The sequence below is a fragment of the Lithobates pipiens genome, unplaced genomic scaffold (assembly GCF_037356315.1).
Source record: "Lithobates pipiens isolate NorthernLeopardFrog02 unplaced genomic scaffold, aLitPip1_a1.2 Scaffold_18, whole genome shotgun sequence".
Classification (NCBI taxonomy): Eukaryota; Metazoa; Chordata; class Amphibia; order Anura; family Ranidae; genus Lithobates; species Lithobates pipiens.
The window spans coordinates 644626262-644643932 of record NW_027507758.1 but is presented as its reverse complement, the minus strand read 5'-3'; the positions used below and the strand labels follow the sequence as shown (position 1 = coordinate 644643932).

The window sequence follows — 17671 nt, the reverse complement described above, 5'->3', positions numbered from 1 at the left end:
GAGACCCACTTTCGCCCGGGGGGATCTCTTAAATTTGCGGCCAAACATTTTCCGGTCTCTTTTATGGCCTCCGACCCCTCTGGCAAAGCAGGGGTGGCAATACTGATTAAAAAGACATGCCCGCTACGGGTTAAGTCCTCATTTATTGATCCTCAGGGCAGATACATTCTCCTGGACTGTGACTACTTGTCTCGTTCTCTTACTATAATCAATGTTTATGCTCCTAACTCAGGCCAGATTCACTTCCTCACTGAGGTCTTGGACGGCCTGGGCACCTATGCCCAGCCATTCATGATCCTTGGCGGGGACTTTAATATGGCCATGTCTGCTAGGAAGGATAGGCAGACCCTGTTTTCAGACAATCCCTCTTTAAAAACGGAACGTCAATCTGCTGCGTTTCGCAAGCTTATTAGGTCTCATAACTTTTTAGACACCTGGAGGATTAAACACCCTACACATCGGCAATTCTACTTTTACTCTCCCCCACACAAGATGTACTCTAGATTAGACTACATCTTTGTTTCGGCGCCTCTCCTAACGTCGGTAGGGGCCTCGGAGTTAAATCCCATGACGTGGTCTGATCACGCATCGGTACAGCTCGATCTCGTCCTCACCCTCTCCACACCTAAGACCTGCCACTGGAGATTCAACGAGTTCCTCCTCCGCGATCCAGTTACCGAAACTCATCTATCCCACGGGTTAGCCGAATTTTTTCAGCTTAATGAAGGGTCGGTGCGGGACGTGTCCACCCTTTGGGAAGCTCACAAGGCTGTCTTTAGAGGATGATGTATCTCGGCTGGCTCTCGCCTAAAGCGGGACTCGGCAGCGCAGAGACTGGACCTCCTCTCGCAATTGCAAAGAGCTGAAGCTCTGCTTGTGTCCTCCCCATCGGTGCCGCGTCTTCGCACAGTGACCTCTCTCCGCGAACGGTTAAAGTTTTTAGACATGCACAATTGTTCTAAGGCTCTGCTTTGGACTAAACAGCGGTTCTATGAATTTGCCAACAAGCCTCATAGGATGTTGGTGAACAAGCTTAAGCCCCGTCCGTTTCACTCCTATCCTGACCTCCTGCTGCAGCCGGACGGCACTCCGACTTACTGCCCCTTGACGATGACTAAAGTGTTTGGCACTTTTTACAAAAAATTATATAACTGCCTAGCTTCTGACCCCAATCATGAGTTCTCCCAAGGTAGCTTTGATGACTTCTGCGCCTCCTTGAAATTACCAGTGCTGTCTTCCCCACAAGTAGACACCTTAAATGCCCCCGTTACACCGGAGGAGCTGGCTGCGGTTGTAAAAGACCTTCCGTCCCATAAATCCCCGGGTCCTGATGGGCTTCCTTATGTTTATTATAAAACTTTTCTCCCGACACTAAGCCCCCACCTGCTTAATCTTTTTACCTCCCTGCAAAGGGGCAATATCCCGCATTCTCAGTTTCTCCACGCACATATCACAGTTATCCCGAAACCGGGTAAATCCCCTACACTGCCAGATAATTACAGACCCATAGCCTTACTCAACTCCGACTATAAAATCTTCACCAAAATTTTAGCTAATAGGCTTTCGTTATTGATTCCTGCTCTGGTTCATAATGACCAGGTGGGATTTGTGCTGGGCAGACGGGCTGGGGATAATACCAGGCGTACCATTGACCTCATCGATCTACTCGATAAAATGTCTCGTCCGGGCATTGTTTTGAGTTTAGACGCACAAAAAGCCTTTGACAGGCTGGGATGGCCCTACATGTTTGCAACGCTTAAGCGCTTTGGTTTTTCTGGTTCTTTCCTATCAGCCCTGCAAGCCCTATACTCGTCTCCCACGTCCCAAGTCCAATTGGCATCTTACAGATCCCCGCTATTCACACATAGTAATGGTACCAGACAGGGATGCCCCCTCTCCCCCTTGCTGTTTATATTATGCTTAGAACCCTTGGCTGCAGCTATACGGGCGGATTCGGACATAAGGGGAGTCTCCCTCAGACTGAAAGAATACAAGCTGTCTCTTTTTGCGGACGACATTCTCCTCACACTGACAAAACCCCTAACCTCCCTTCCCAAACTTCACACTATTTTAGATTCCTTCGGTAGGCTCTCGGGTTATAAGGTAAATGCGTCTAAAACCGAAGCGCTCCCTATTCATATCCCCCCCGCACTTCAAGCTTCCTTGGAATCCACGTATCCCTACCGTTGGTGCCCCGTTTCTCTCAAATATCTTGGCATTAACCTGACCGCCAAGTATGGCTCCCTTTATGAAGCTAACTATACATCTTTAATAGCGGAAACGCATAGTCTACTCAGAAGTTGGTCGTCCTGCCCCCTATCTCTCCTGGGTAGGATTAATGTATTGAAAATGGCCATACTCCCTAAGTTTTTATATCTTTTTGAAACATTGCCAGTTGCTATCTCTATGCCTCAGCTTAGGAATATTCAGCGAGCCTTTGCTAAATTTATATGGGGGAATAAGAGGCATCGGATTGCCCAAACGGTGGTTTTTGCTCCACGATCTCATGGAGGACTGGGAGCCCCCGATATCGTGAAGTACTACTATGCGTCGCACCTGGTGGCGGCTATCTCCTGATCGTCGTATTTTGCTACCAGTAGATGGTCGGAGCTAGAAATGAGTGTGGTCACCCCGGTCCATCCATGCTCCATGGATATGCCTGGGACCGATGCTTTTTACTCTCTCCGTATGGAAACAGTGTCACAAACGGTTCTCTCTCTCTTCTCCATGCTCACCCCTGCTGAATGTCATTTTTAATCCGGATATGCCTGACAGCCTCTCGGTGAAGAATATGTTTCCTTGGTATAGGTCTGGCGTCTTTCAACTCCGCCATCTGGTGCATCCAGTATCTCGCAAATTCCTATCCTTTCCTGAGCTTCAGAACAAATATGACATTCCTGATCGACTCTCTTTCTCTTACATTCAATTCAAACATTATTTCCACTCTAGATCTCCTGACCTGATTCTGGCCAACCCTAACACCTTTGAAACTTTGTGCTCACAAGGCCCGTGCCAGAAAGCACTTATATCCTCTATTTATAGTGTCCTCCACAATTCGACCTCACCCACTACGGACACACATCTCTATATGAGAAGATGGGCTACGGTTTTACCTTCCCCCTTAACCATTTCCCAATGGCAGGATATCTGGACCTCTACCTCTAGAGTCTCCAGATGTGTGGAGCAGAGAGAGACGGCCTACAAGATACTAATGTTCTGGTACAAAACCCCTGAAATGTTACATAAATATGATCACTCCGTATCTAAGTTGTGTTGGAGATGCCAACGAGATGAGGGCACCCATTACCATATTTTCTGGAGCTGCCCTTTGATTGTGCCTTTTTGGTCCATGGTCCAATCCTTACTACAATCTGTTCTGGAGGTAGATATTCCATTAGACCCTAAACATTATTTGTTAGGCCTGCCTGTCGCGGCGTTATCTAAACACGCCAAGAAATTGACAGCCTATATTCTTCTAGCTGCTAAGAGAACGATTCCCACTCTTTGGTTATCCACCTCCCCTCCGTCCCAATCGCAACTAATCTCGGCTATTGCATATATACGCAGAATGGAACATATGACTGCGTTGGTGCAAGATACTCTACCCAAGTTTTCTAAAATATGGGACAGGTGGGATATTTCCATGGTTAACCCTGAGACTGTACCTTAACTCTTTTGACCATTTACTCTAGGGAATGGTTTTCTCAGGTTTGGCCCTGGGACTTCTACTCCACAACCCCTTCCACAATGATATATATATCCTTTGGTTTTTCTATGTGTTCTTACTGGTAGACTCGTGGTGTGTCCTTTTTTATTTTTATTTTTTGATGTGCTGTATCGAAATGTTCACAGTCCATTTCCCGCCTGCGGCAGTTTTCTTTGGTGATGTTACATTATCAATAAGTGACTATTTGTATCACTGTGTACGAATTCACCTGTTGTATGGAAAATTTTTCTTCAATAAAAAACATATTTAAAAAAAAAAAAAAAGATGTTATGCTAGGATGCGTGCCTGCAACTAATGCAAGGAGTTGTGCCAGGACTCGTGCCTGCAACGACTGCAAGGAATTATGGTAGGCTTCATGGGTAGCCAGGCCGGAAAAGACAGAAGTCCATCCGGTCCAACCAAATCAAAATAAATAAGGTATCACACAACCCGACACACCCAATTCTACGCCCGCAGCTGATCCAGAGGAAGGAAAAAAAAAACCCAACAGAGCATAGGCCAATTTGCTACAGCCGGGGAAAAAATTCCTTCCTGACCCCTCGAGAGGCAATCGGATTTTTCCCTGGATCAACTATACCTATAAATATAAGTACCCCGTAATACAACGTACATTTAGGAAGGTATCCAGGTTTTCCCCAAAGCAATCTATTGAGCAAGCCAGAAGTGCCTGCCAGCAATGATTGCAACAAGTTGTGCCTGGACACCTGTTTGCAACGATTGCAAGAGGTCTATGCTCGAATGCGTGCTTGCCATGATTGCAAGAGAACTATGCTCGAATGCGTGCTTGTAATGAGTGCAAGAGGTCTATGCTCGAATGCGTGCTTGCAATGATCGCCAGAGGTCTATGCTCGAATGCGTGCATGCAATGATTGCAAGAGGTCTATGCTTGAATGCATGCTTGTAATGAGTGTAAGAGGTCTATGCTCGAATGCATGCTTGTAATGATCGCGAGAGGTCTATGCTCGAATGCGTGCTTGCAGCGATTGCAAGAGGTCTATGCCCGAATGCGTGCTTGTAATGAGTGCAAGAGGTCTATGCTCGAATGCGTGCTTGCAATGATTGCAAGAGGTCTATGCTCGGATGCGTGCTTGCAACGATTGCAAGAGGTCTATGCTCGAATGCGTGCTAGTAATAAGTGCAAGAGGTCTATGCTCGAATGCGTGCTTGTAATGATTGCGAGAAGTCTATGTCTGGATGCGTGCTTGCAACGATTGCAAGAAGTCTACGCTTGGATGTGTGTTTGCAACGATTGCAAGAAGTCTACGCTTGTATGTGGAGAAAACAGCGAGACACGCCTAAACGAAGCTGTGTTTTCCCTTTTGAAGGCAATCTATAATGAAATGAGGCCGAGGAGCAAGGCCCCCGGCAGGCATCCAAACATTGAAGAATCAACTGGACCCAAGCCGGGAAGCGGTATGTGACAGTGAAATGAGAGAACCTGCCATGACAGAGATCCGGATCGCCATGCCACAACTTGCGACCGAGCACGAAACGGATTCTGGAGCATGTACTGAAATGAGGCCATTCCTGGGGCACGCCGAGACGAATTTGGTACACAGATGTGACTATTCGTACCGGAACGTGATAGGTGAAATGAAATGAAAAACCCATGACAAAGACAAGAATCAGAGGACGAGCCCATGAACCAAACAGATGAATCCTGTCTTTGGAGCATGTACTGAAATGAGGCGTAGCAGCTGGGCACACCAGAACGAATCGGTGCATAAGGAATGCGACAGGATTCGAATTGGAGCGTAATAAGTGACAGAAATGATATGCCATGACAGAGACAAGATTCAACGACTGGACTGATGGTTACAACAAAGAATCCGTCTCTGGAGCATGTACTGAAATGAGGCGTAGCAGCTGGGCACACCAGAACGAATCGGTGCATAAAAGAATGCGACAGGATTCGAATTGGAGTGTAATAAGTGACAGAAATGATATCCCATGACAGAGACCGGATTCAACGACTGGACTGCAGGTTACGAAAAAGAATCCGTCTCTGGAGCATGTACCGAAATGAGGCGTAGCAGCTGGGCACACCAGGACGAATCGGTGCATAGAAGAATGCGACAGGATTCGAATTGGAGCGTAATAAGTGACAGAAATGGTATGCCATGACAAAGACAAGAATCAGGGACCGTGCGTGAACCTGCGAGTGACTCAGTCTCTGGAGCATGTACAGAAATGAGGCCGAACCCTGGGGCACTTCAAAGCGAATCGGTGCACCAGAGGTGCGACAGGATTCGCGCCGGAGCGCGGCTAGTGACAGAAATGATTTGAAACGGTAGAAATGAGTGGGACTGAAATGAGATACATAACACAACTGCATGAATGATGAGATATATTCGAACTGGAGCAGACCAACCGATACGTGCGGACTGCTTGCTTTGTCGTAACAAGCAGTCGGCTGTGAGTCGAACGATTCGACCGATACTAAAATAGAAATGCTCGGGGAGTCGAACGGTTTCGAATGTCGTACCTGCGAATGAATCGCCTGACGTGGCGTGATCGACCGAAGGTGATAACGACTACATCGAAAGTAGAAACAGTGACATGAGTACGAGAGCCACAGTAAAACATCCGAGCGGTTCGTGAGTTCAGGGAATGTTGAAGGGACATCGTAATACATGAACCGAAAAGGGGGTGCCGAAGCCCTACCTGCGACAGGCGGCCCGACGTGTAACGACAAATTCGATGGGTAAGACGACACTCCGACGGCGAAACCCACGGACGCTGATGAACGGGAAGACGGTCAAGACGGAGACGAACAATGCGGGAACTCACGAACGGGCTCACTGCGTCTGGTCTAGGATAGTCGGCCCTTGATATCTGACGTATCAGGTATCGCGCACCGGAACCGACGAGGAAGACGGGCGGACGGCTGGTTATATATTCCACCGGGCTCCTCCCATAATTTCAGGCCACCATACTGGCCTTTCTATATATTAAGCAATATCACATAAAATTATTTATTATATGGATACATGTATAATTCGGGTACATCCGATGAATATTTGTTTATCTAAAAACATGTGTAAATTCTTATACAGTTATAATCACGATTATATGTTTCTCATAATATTGATTGGCATCTTAAACATTTCTACTTATAATTTGTCCAGCATCACAACCTTATATTTTTACCTTATATAAGATGTATTTTAAAACATAATACTGACTGCACATATTTCAAATCTTTTCCTTCCTGTTAGACAATTTAGCCCCATATTATTCAGAGATTTCAGTTTGTGCGTGTCAGTTAGTGTAATATTAACACTGTCTCTCAGCCATTGTTTTGGGGAACAAGCCTGAGTCAACATCGTGGTTTGACTAGGAAAGCAATATCATCCTCTGATACAATAGAACATATTTACCCAAATTGTCCTTGAATTAAAGGTTTTGTAGTTTTTATTTACCCCCACCAGATAGGTACCCATCTTCTTTGTTTTATTTAATGGGACCTTAATGTTCCTGCAAGTTTGTTTCAACATGAGTTCTTCTTTCTTGCATCCCAGATTTCCAATGGGTCGTATAAATTAGTCACCTAATCCTGACGGTAGGGGAAGTGTTCTTTTGGGAGCAAAATTTATTATTTCTTCGTAAATTCACAACATCCTCGTGTTTACAAAATAAAACACAGGAGTGATTTGTCATTGGCTGCAGGTAATCAGCAGGGTACGTGGCAAAATCATTGGCTGGGACCTGCTGACAAACTTGTCCTACAGCCAATGAGAGTGGAGGTTTCTGGTTGTGAGCATGCATGGGTGCGGACCCGGAAGAAAGCCATGACATAAAAGTACATTACCAGACCTGTATGAGCCGCCCATCCATTGTATTTTTACAACACTTCATCCATGTCTTTGGTGATCTCTGATCTCCTTATCAACTGTTTCTTCCATGATGAAGATCAGCCATGGAGTATATCTGAGGTGTATATCAGGGTGTGCTTCTTCCCCACATGAGAGCTGTGATGTCCATCAACATTCATATAGAAGACATTTCCCACACTCAAGGCACTAATACACCTCAAGGGTTGTGTGGGATCCCTGATGTACAGGAAGACAGGATTTCGGTGAGCAACAATTCTCTCACTCAGGACAGGAAAGTGGCTTCTCTCCTGTGTGAGATTTCCGATGTCTGTAAAGATTGGACTTGTCTGAATAACATTTCCCACACTCAGGACAGGAATACGGCTTCTCCCCTGTGTGAGATCTCTGATGTGTGTAAAGACTGTACTTCACTGAAAAACATTTCCCGCACTCAGAACAGGAAAACGGCTTCTCCCCCGTGTGAGATTTCTGATGTGTGTAAAGACTGGACTTCTGTGAAAAACATTTCCTACACTCAGTACAGGAATACGGCTTCTCCCCCGTGTGAGATCTTTGATGTGTGTAAAGACTGGAGTTCTGTGAAAAACATTTGCCGCACTCAGGACAGGAATACGGCTTCTCCCCTGTGTGAGATCTCTGATGTGTGTTAAGATCGGACTTCTGTGAAAAACATTTCCCACACTCAGGACAGGAATACGGCTTCTCTCCCGTGTGAGATCTTTGATGTGTGTAAAGATGTGACTTCACTGAAAAACATTTCCCGCACTCAGGACAGGAATACAGCTTCTCCCCTGTGTGAGATCTTTGATGTTTGTAAAGATTGGATTTCACTGAAAAACATTTCCCGCATTCAGGACAGGAATAAGTTTTCTCCCCCGTGTGAAATCTCTGATGTGTGTAAAGATTTGACTTCACTGAAAATAATTTCCCGCACTCAGAACAGGAAAACGGCTTCTCCCCCATGTGAGATCTCTGATGTTTGTAAAGATGGGACTTCTGTGAAAAACATTTCCCGCACTCAGGACAGGAATAAGGCTTCTCCCCTGTGTGAGATCTCTGATGCCTGTAAAGATTGGACTTATGTGAAAAACATTTCCCGCACTCAGGACAGTAATACGGCTTCTCCCCTGTGTGAGATCTTTTATGCTCATTAAGATGGAATTTAAAAGGGAAACACTTCCCGCACTCAGTACAGGAAAAGCTCTTGTCTGTTGGAAGGACGGCACCATCCCTCACAGTCTGAGGTTCCTCAGGATAAGAGGAATACAATGGTCCATCTACACTGTGTGGTGCCGGATGGACATTTGAGGTAGTCGGGTTTTCTCCTGGACTATACTGTGTGATGTCCTCATCTTCTACTTTACAGTCTGGAGACAAAGTGAGACAATCCTCTGAGGTTTTCCTCATCTCCCGTCCATCTACTAAAATAGAAATACAAAGATTAGTACTAGACATCAGCTGATTGGTTCCCCTAAACCAGGACTCCACCCACATCAGGCAGCTTTGTCTCTGAGGATCTTACAATTCCCCCTCAAGGTAACTAGTAAATGGGTCCTCTGTAGGGCGACAACTAATGATTATTTTCAGAATTGATTAGTTGGCCGATTATTGTTTTGATTAATTGACTAATTGGATAAAAATATCAACAAAAAGGTTGGTGTATAATTGAGTTAATATTCTTGAATATCTATATACAGCAGTAAATATAAATATCCAGATTTTTAATCCACTCTGAGAATAACAGACAGATAGATGTATTATTAGAGGGAGAATCTGCTACATATCAGAATCAGAGATCAATATTATTACAATGTTAAAAAGAGGTAAAACGCTAGTTTGCAGATGATGAGACAGGAGTGTAATATAATATGATGGATGACAGACTCCCTTGTCATAGACAGGTAGGTGGGTACAAGCTCCCTGCACCTGATGCAGGGGCGGATCCAGGGAGCACGCCCCCGGGTAACCAGATCTGCTCTTGTTACCCAGCCAGTGGATGGGCTGGACAACTTGCAGCCATTCTAAGCATGATTTGCTGTTCAGAACCCTCAGGACTGCTCTCTCTGCCCCCTGTACCTCCCCCTGCAGTTTTTCAGCCTCTCTCCTGCAGGCTGCTGCTTGAGTGGGCGGGATGGGGGTGTGCCTTTTTCCCCAGATCATGCTTGTCTGGAAGAGGGGAGATGTGTGTGCTGAGCAGAGCGATCCGTGTGAAAGTTCCTGGAGGTGAGCTCTGCTGCTAGCACTGCATTGTGGATTTGTTTATAGGCATCTCTATGCTGAGTCTGCTGAGTTACTGCAGCTTAGTATAGAGGTGCTGTTAGATGACAAATGAGATCTTCATCTATTTTCAGGACAAGTGAAAAACTGAATTAATTAAATGATTATGACTGCCCCCAGTGTATGCCCTCCTGATCCCCCCCCCCCCCCAGTATATCAGTATATGCCCTCCTGATCCTCCCCAGTGTATCAGTGTATGCCCTCCTGATCCTCCTCAGTGTATCAGTGTATGCCCTCCTGATCCCCCCAGTGTATCAGTGTATGCCCTCCTGATCCCCCACCCCCAGTGTAACTGTGTATGCCCTCCTGATCCCCCCTTGTATGCCCTCCTGAACCCCCACCCCCCAGTGTATCAGTGTATGCCCTCCTGATCCCCCACCCCCAGTGTATCAGTGTATGCCCTCCTGATCCCCCACCCCCCAGTGTATCAGTGTATGCCCTCCTGATCCCCCCACCCCCAGTGTATAAGTGTATGCCCTCCTGACCCCCCACCTCCCAGTGTATCAGTGTATGCCCTCCTGATCCCCCACCCCCAGTGTATCAGTGTATGCCCTCCTAATTCCCCACCCACCAGTGTATGCCTTCCTGATCGCCCCACCCCCCAGTGTATCTGTGTATGCCCTCCTGATCCCCCACCCCCAGTGTATCTGTTTATGCCCTCCTGACCCCCCAGTGTATCTGTGCATGCCCTCCTGACCCCCGCCCTCCAGTGTATGCCCTCCTGATCCCCCACCCCTCAGTGTATCATTGTATGCCCTCCTGATCCCCCACCCCCAGTGTATCAGTGTATGTCCTCCTGATCCCTCACCCCCCCAGTGTATCTGTGTATGCCCTCCTGAATCCTCCCCAGTGTATATGTGTATGCCCTCCTGAATCCCCCCCCAGTGTATCTGTGTATGCCCTCCTGAACCCCCCCCCCCCAGTGTATCTGTGTATGCCCTCCTGAATCCCCCTTCCCAGTGTATGCCCTCCTGATCCCCCCTCCCAGTATATGCCCTTCCAACCCCCCCAGCGTGAACCCTACTGTTCCCTGCACACTGCCCTACATTCTACTGACCTCTGTATACCACCCTACATACTACTGACCTCTGTGCACTACCCTTCCTACTACTGACCTCTGTACACTACCTTACATACTACTTACCTCTGTACACTGTATTACACAGTATTATACATTACATTTATTTTCTGCTCTGTGTAATGGGTTTGCACAGAGCAGTAATAATTCTCCTTTTCTGGATAGAGTTCCCCTATAGGAAGGTACAAAGTATAGTATAGAGTTCCTCTATAGGAAGCCGCAAAGTATAGTATAGAGTTACCCTATAGGGAGCCAGAAAGTATAGTATAGAGTTACCCTATAGGAAGATAGAAAGTATAGTATATAGTTCTCCTATAGTTGTCAACTATTTTCATAATCGATTATAATAAATAACGAGAACTGTCTTTTATAGGAGTGACAATGATGAGAGGATTATAGGATGAGTGTCCCCACCCCCTCTATCACCCATTGCCATCTTCCCAACACAAGAAGTACTGCACTTCCTTATTTAGGCCATGATTTAGTCATGAAAAACAGCGGGGCTGAGCCCCACCAGAGGTCAGAGAGTGAGGATGGGGGAGAACAACCAAGATGAAGACTGGACTGATCCTGAAGACCACCATCATTGGGTTATTGACTCCTCCCTCATTATCCCTTTTTGTTTAAGGTTTGAGGATGTTATCACATTATTATCAATATGTAAAAGTCTGTGCTCCAATCAAATCATCAGATATAAAATGTCCAGCTGGCAGGAAATGGGTGTAACAAAAGAGAATACATATTATGTGTATATATAGCAGTGGGTAGAGGGGAGAGAGCAGAAGTCAGGACTATGTAAAGTACAACATATTGTATAAGATACAACGGATAGGACTATATAGTATCAGAATGATGTAATGTACAACATAGAGTATATAGTGCCGGGGTCAGGAGTATGTAATGTACAACAAAGAGTATATAAAGCAGGGGTCATGAGTATGTAATGTACAATATAGAGTATATAGTGCAGCGGTCAGGAGCATGTAATGTACAATATAAATTATACAGTGTAAGGGTCAAGACTCATAATATATTAGTATTAATTAATCAGTGGAAGATTAAATGATTACATGAGACAAGTTGCAGAGGTCCCACACTGTTGCCTCCCATCTCCTGAGACTGCACTCAGTGACTTGGGTCTGAGACTATACAGACATATCCCTCCACCCGGCACAGCCAGCAGACAACAGAACAAGTAATCCTGTGGGGATTGTTCTGTCAGAGATCTTGTCATACCCGGGTATGGGGCAGAAGACCCAAATCACATACCCCAGGTACCTAGATCTAGTAACATCTATGGTGAAAATGAACATTTTGCTGCCAGCTGATCCCCAGAATCTCCATAAATCCAGTCTAGATACATAAATTGTGTCGGCAGCACAGAGAAGGAAGATTATCGGAGAGAAATCCAGGAATACAGGACGGGGAACACAGCTCAGGAAAGTGACCAGGGGATTACAGGCTGATATCACCCAGCCCCCGCCCTACTCTGGACCAATCAGTGAGCAGTATGGGTGGAGGAATGTATTTAGTGTTAATGACCCACCTGTGCTGATCTCTGTAGGAGTGTCCTCCTCTATAAATGTCCCCGTTATTCCATCCTCCTCCATAGACTGCTGATCATCCCTCACATACCTCTCTTCTTCTTCTGATTTCACCTCAAATTCTATATCCATTGGATCTCCACTCTAAACCAAGAGAATGAGAGAGAATATCATCTGTAAGATAGAAGATTTATTATTGTGACATCACATAGAAAATCCACACATCTTCTCTAGGAGTCCATGTTCTAGATGCTCCATCCCACCAACCTTGTAACAGTGGGGGATGGTGTGATCTTCCTGTGTGGAATCCCGGGAATACAGAGGACAGGGACATCTCTCTGGTGGGTTCCTGGTATTTGGTGGCTCCATCATATCCTTGTGTCCTTCTGAAAACTCCTCCATCACTCCATACTCCTCATCCTCCTCTTTATACTCTACTTTAACATCAATATTATCATCCCCGAGGTTTCCACTCTGAATATATAATAAAACATTCATTGTAACAATCATGCTGTGTATAAATCAGAACTACCAATAATTGTCAATCATCTACCTGATGATGGTGGGGGATGGTGTGACCTTCCTGTGTGGAATCCCGGGTATACAGAGGACGGGGACATCTCTCTGGTGGGTTTCTGTAGCTGGATGACTCCACCATGGTGTCCTGGTACAGATCTTTGTGTTCTTTTAGAGACTCTGACTCCTCCATCACCCCATCCTCATCATCCTCCTCTTTTATCTCTTCTTTAACCTCAACTTTAGAATCTCTCAGGTTTCCACTCTGAATATATAATAAAAATGACATCAATGGTAACAATGCAGATAATGTACAGATCCTAAAGGTAAAATCAGTGATTGTTCCTCATCTACCTGATGATGGCGGGGGATGGTGTGACCTTCCTGTGTGGAATCCCGGGAATACAGAGGACGGGGACATCTCTCTGGTGGGTTCCCATTACTGGATCCATCTGTAGGAAACACACACACTGACTGAATACATTGTTTCTATGTGTTTATCAGATGATGGGGATCTAGGTGGAGCCTCCGTACTGCTCTCTCCTTTACAATAAAGTCTCCTCTTACCCGGTGATGTGAGGGGCGGCTGATTGTCCATCATGATGTCCTTGTAGAGATCCTTGTGTCCTTCTAAATACTCCCACTCCTCCATGGAGAAATAGACAGTGACATCCTGCCACCTTATAGGAACCTGACACACACAATGATACAGTCACCATCCAGACACATCCCTTGTCTGTTACTGGATAATGTCCCAGAATTCCCAGAATCCTCCTCACCTCTCCTCCATCATCTCTCTGGTGACTTCTAGAATCTTCTTTGTATTTATTCTATCAGGGAGGGAGGTGGAGGCAATGTGATGGTCATATGATCTCCAGACTTCACAGGAGGAAAACTCTAGATCTGAACACAAATAGAAAAATGTAAATGTTATCCCAGAATTCTCCTCACCTCACCATTCAGGTTTCCATTTTATTAAAGCTCCACTTCAGGCTGAGGTATAATTTACCCACACAGGACCCCCACACTATGCAGGTTAAAAGCTTGTAGCAGTTATTCTGATGTCATTACATACAATGCAGGACCAACAGTCCCACTTTGCTAGTGAGGATGCCAAGACTCCGCCCACTTCCTAAGAGCATCAGAAAAAATGGAAGAAGGAGCTCAGAGACAAATGAGAATATTGCTCAGCCAATGGGAGATGATCTCAGCATGACTTACATAATGAAGGAGATGAGGGGGAGGGGAGGAAGTCACTTATGGTGACCATAGAGACATGGAAATTCAGCTGGTTCAGCAGGGATCGGTCACATTTCCATCCATGTGTGGTCACTGCCAGATAAAAGTCACTCCATCAGTGGCTGCAGCCAATAGCTTCATCACTCATCTGTGTATTCTGAGAGCGGAGGAGCGCCCCCCATTGTCAGAATACAATAGTGCAGCGGGGAGGATTCCCCCATCCCCCTCCAATGTGTGGATGGGTGAATCACTTCAGTTTTTTCCTCTTATCCCGCTGGATGAACAATAAAACTGAACCATGTATGGCCAGCTTTGGAAGGAAGATATATTAATCAACAACTGATCCCCCTGAAGGGGTTAATCTAGGTTTCCACACTATATATATATATATATATATATATATATATATATACACATACATACATACATACATACATATATATATATATATACACACACCTCTCCCATCCTCTGGAACTCGCTACCTCAACCTGTCCGGCTATCCCCTACTCTTGCTACCTTCAGGCGACACCTGAAAACTCATCTCTTCAGGGAAGCCGATCACGTCTCCAACTGATCTTTTATCACTTCCATCAGCTCATTCCCACAGTTACAACCTTTTGTACCACCTGCCCCACCCTATTAGATTGTAAGCTCTTCTGAGCAAGGCCCTCTTAATCCTCTTGTATTTTATTGTATTATAACTGTATTGTCTCCCTTTTATATTGTAAAGTGCTGCGTAAACTGTTGGCGCTATATAAATCCTGTATAATAATAATAATATATGTGTGTATCATCATCTGCTGGAGATAAAAGACGTCACAGTGACTATGGAGGAAGAGGACGGACATGACGGGGGGTGATGAATGAAGAGTGCAGAGAGAGAGCACACAGAGGTGAATCACCAGGAACCCGACACGTGGGGCATTTATTGGGGGACTCGGGGTACAGGCAGGGGAGAATTAGTCCACAGAACAAACAATAGATACAGCAATGAAGAGCGATCCTCAGGGGGGTAATATGGGACAGATAAGGGTTGTTATTTTAACGGGGCAAACAGAAGGCACAGAAATGAAGAGTGATCCTCGGGGGGGTTATATGGGACAGATAAGGGTTGTTATTTTAACGGGGCAAACAGAAGGCACAGAAATGAAGAGTGCTCCTCAGGACAGCAAAGGGGTGATAGTCCACAAGGCAGAGCAGTGTTGGCACATAGGGTAGCAAGACACAGTACAATGAAAAATTCCACCGGATAACAATGTAACACCACACAGGTAGTCCACGTAGGATGGCCAGGGAAATGGGCCCGACTCAGGGGCAGAGATCCAGGTCCAAAAAAGGGCAGAGATCAGGGCGTGATGGGTTAAGTATAGGAAATGGCAGATATCAAGTCCAACAGGGGTGGGGGCTGGTAGCTGAAGAAGGGCAGGCAGAGTGAAGTCCAGAACAGGGCAGAGATCCAGGCAGGGCTAAGTCCAGAACAGGGCAGATATCCGGGCTGACAGGGGCTGGTAGCTGAAGCAGGGCAGGCAGGGTGAAGTCCATGGGCCCTTGGAGGGGGTTGGGAGGGTCTGACCACAGCTCAGCAGCACAGACAATACAGAACTATATGTCCAGGGTGCAGAGAGCAGCACCCAGTCCATACTGACCCATCAGACTCAGCAGTTCTAAGCACCTTCCAGTGAGGTCTGCAGCCATCAGCTCCTCTCTGTGTCCATCATGGAAGGTGACTCTCACCAGACTGACCCCCTTCTTTGTGTTGTGAATTCAGCCAGAGACCTCCCCTCAGATTCAGGTGGTGCCGAGGTGTCTGGCTCTATCCTGACACAATATACAATCATTTATGTGCTTCTTACTGAGGGAGCCTCATGTCCTCCCCCTGTGGGAACCCCGGAACTCACACTCCACATTATACCGATACACTGACTGCGTTATACATTGTATCCCGATTAGAGATTGTCCATTTTATAAAACTAAATACAAACATCTAATACTTCTGACCTTCACTAAAAGGGGGTTACTTGGTGTAAATAGAAAATACGATCTTATTACCTCCTCTGCTACTTCTTCCTGCAACGTCTTCTCTCTACTTCCTCCCGACTCACCTCTCACCCGGAACTTCCTGTCTGTACCTGACATCACTTCCTGTCTTCCATAGAGACTTCCTGTCTGGGTAGAAGTGAGATTACCATCTTGTGGAGATCAGAGGAACTGCAGCCCTGAGAAACGTCTGATAGTGGGAACATGACCTTGTGCTGTGTGTGTATGTACTGTATATCCTTATAGATGGGTCATCTCCACTCCCACCAAAGGGGATAGAAATATATTACTGCTCGGGGGGGAGACATTTTGGCCCCTTTGATTTTGCAGTAAAATTGATGTCAGATTTAGTCATGTAGAACATCTGTTAAAAAAACTGATGTACTCCCAGTAGTGGGAGGGGTTATATAGGGAGTGCACTTTTTAATTTGGGGCGCGCCAGTGTCCATCACCTATCAGTGGCCATATAACCCACATACTAAGTACTATGGCTCTGTGTCCCCTGATGTACATCAAAGAAAAGGATTTTACAGGTAAGCTGCTTTAAAAATCCTGTGTTTATTGTTTTGTCACCAGAGCGGTACAGCATTATCATATGACTGGTGTGGTGGTGATCAGTGATACTGACTGGTGTCAGTATGTAAAATATATATATATATATATATATATATATATATATATATATATATATATATAAATTATAATGATTTTTTTACTTTTTTTACATAGTGATACGTGTAGTGTTAACATATTGACCCTTTACTAATCTGGGGAGGTGATCAGGATTTTTTTTTTGATGATTACTGTTATAAGCAACCGTTTTTATGAATGACACAGGGTGTACTACTGTGATAGCAGTGATTGGTCACAGCTATCATATGGTACAGATGTGATAGGCCCTGTATGTATCATGTGATCACTGTGCCCAATCACAGAGATATTCACAATAGTACACAATGAATAGCTATGAATAAAGCCATTCTTTGTGTACAACTAATAATAATAATAATAATAAATGTTATTTATAACACACTTTCCATCAAAAGATCCCAAAGTGCTACATGGTTACAATCAAAACAAGCAAATAACATAAATCAAAAACATTTACTAAAAAGAAAAGTCTTTAATCCTTTTTTAAAAGTATCAGTAGACTGAGAAACCCTCAAACTATCAGGCAAAGCATTCCACAGACTTTGGGCCGCAGCACAAAAAGCCCTATCTCCCAACTGTCATGTGATCGCTGTGATTTTTTCTTACTTTTTTGTCTTATATTTGAACTTCTTTGATAGATCTGTAAGATATTTAATAGGAGTGGTTACTATGAGTGGTTACATTTCTTGGGGCTGCAGTTCTGCTGAACTCCACAGGGTGGTGATATCACTCATATTTAGACAGGAAGTTTCTATGGAATACA

At 45.3% G+C, this 17671-nt stretch overlaps 2 protein-coding genes across 5 annotated transcripts in view; both read right to left on the bottom strand.

Annotated features, from left to right (window-relative positions):
- LOC143986911 (uncharacterized) overlaps positions 1-9254 on the bottom strand; it is an 87820-nt gene extending 78566 nt beyond the window's left edge. Inside the window, exon 1 of the mRNA XM_077485320.1 lies at positions 7826-9254. Within this exon, the coding sequence (XP_077341446.1) occupies positions 7826-9057 (1232 nt within the window). The 5' untranslated portion in view covers positions 9058-9254. The remainder of the gene's footprint in view (positions 1-7825) is intronic.
- Positions 9255-12007: 2753 nt separating this feature from the next.
- The window catches only part of LOC143989821 (uncharacterized), a 184519-nt gene continuing 178855 nt past the window's right edge, over positions 12008-17671 (bottom strand). For 2 of the 4 annotated variants that reach the window (XM_077490098.1, XM_077490099.1), the window contains 4 exons: positions 13333-13430; positions 13016-13243; positions 12730-12936; positions 12008-12606 (listed from right to left, as the gene is read on the bottom strand). In XM_077490098.1, the coding sequence (XP_077346224.1) occupies positions 12403-12606; positions 12730-12936; positions 13016-13243; positions 13333-13430 (737 nt within the window). In that variant the 3' untranslated portion in view covers positions 12008-12402. Of the gene's footprint in view, positions 12607-12729; positions 12937-13015; positions 13244-13332; positions 13431-13545; positions 13670-13757; positions 13882-16269; positions 16358-17671 lie in introns of those variants that run through there. The other 2 variants (XM_077490097.1, XM_077490096.1) reach the window with 2 other exon arrangements.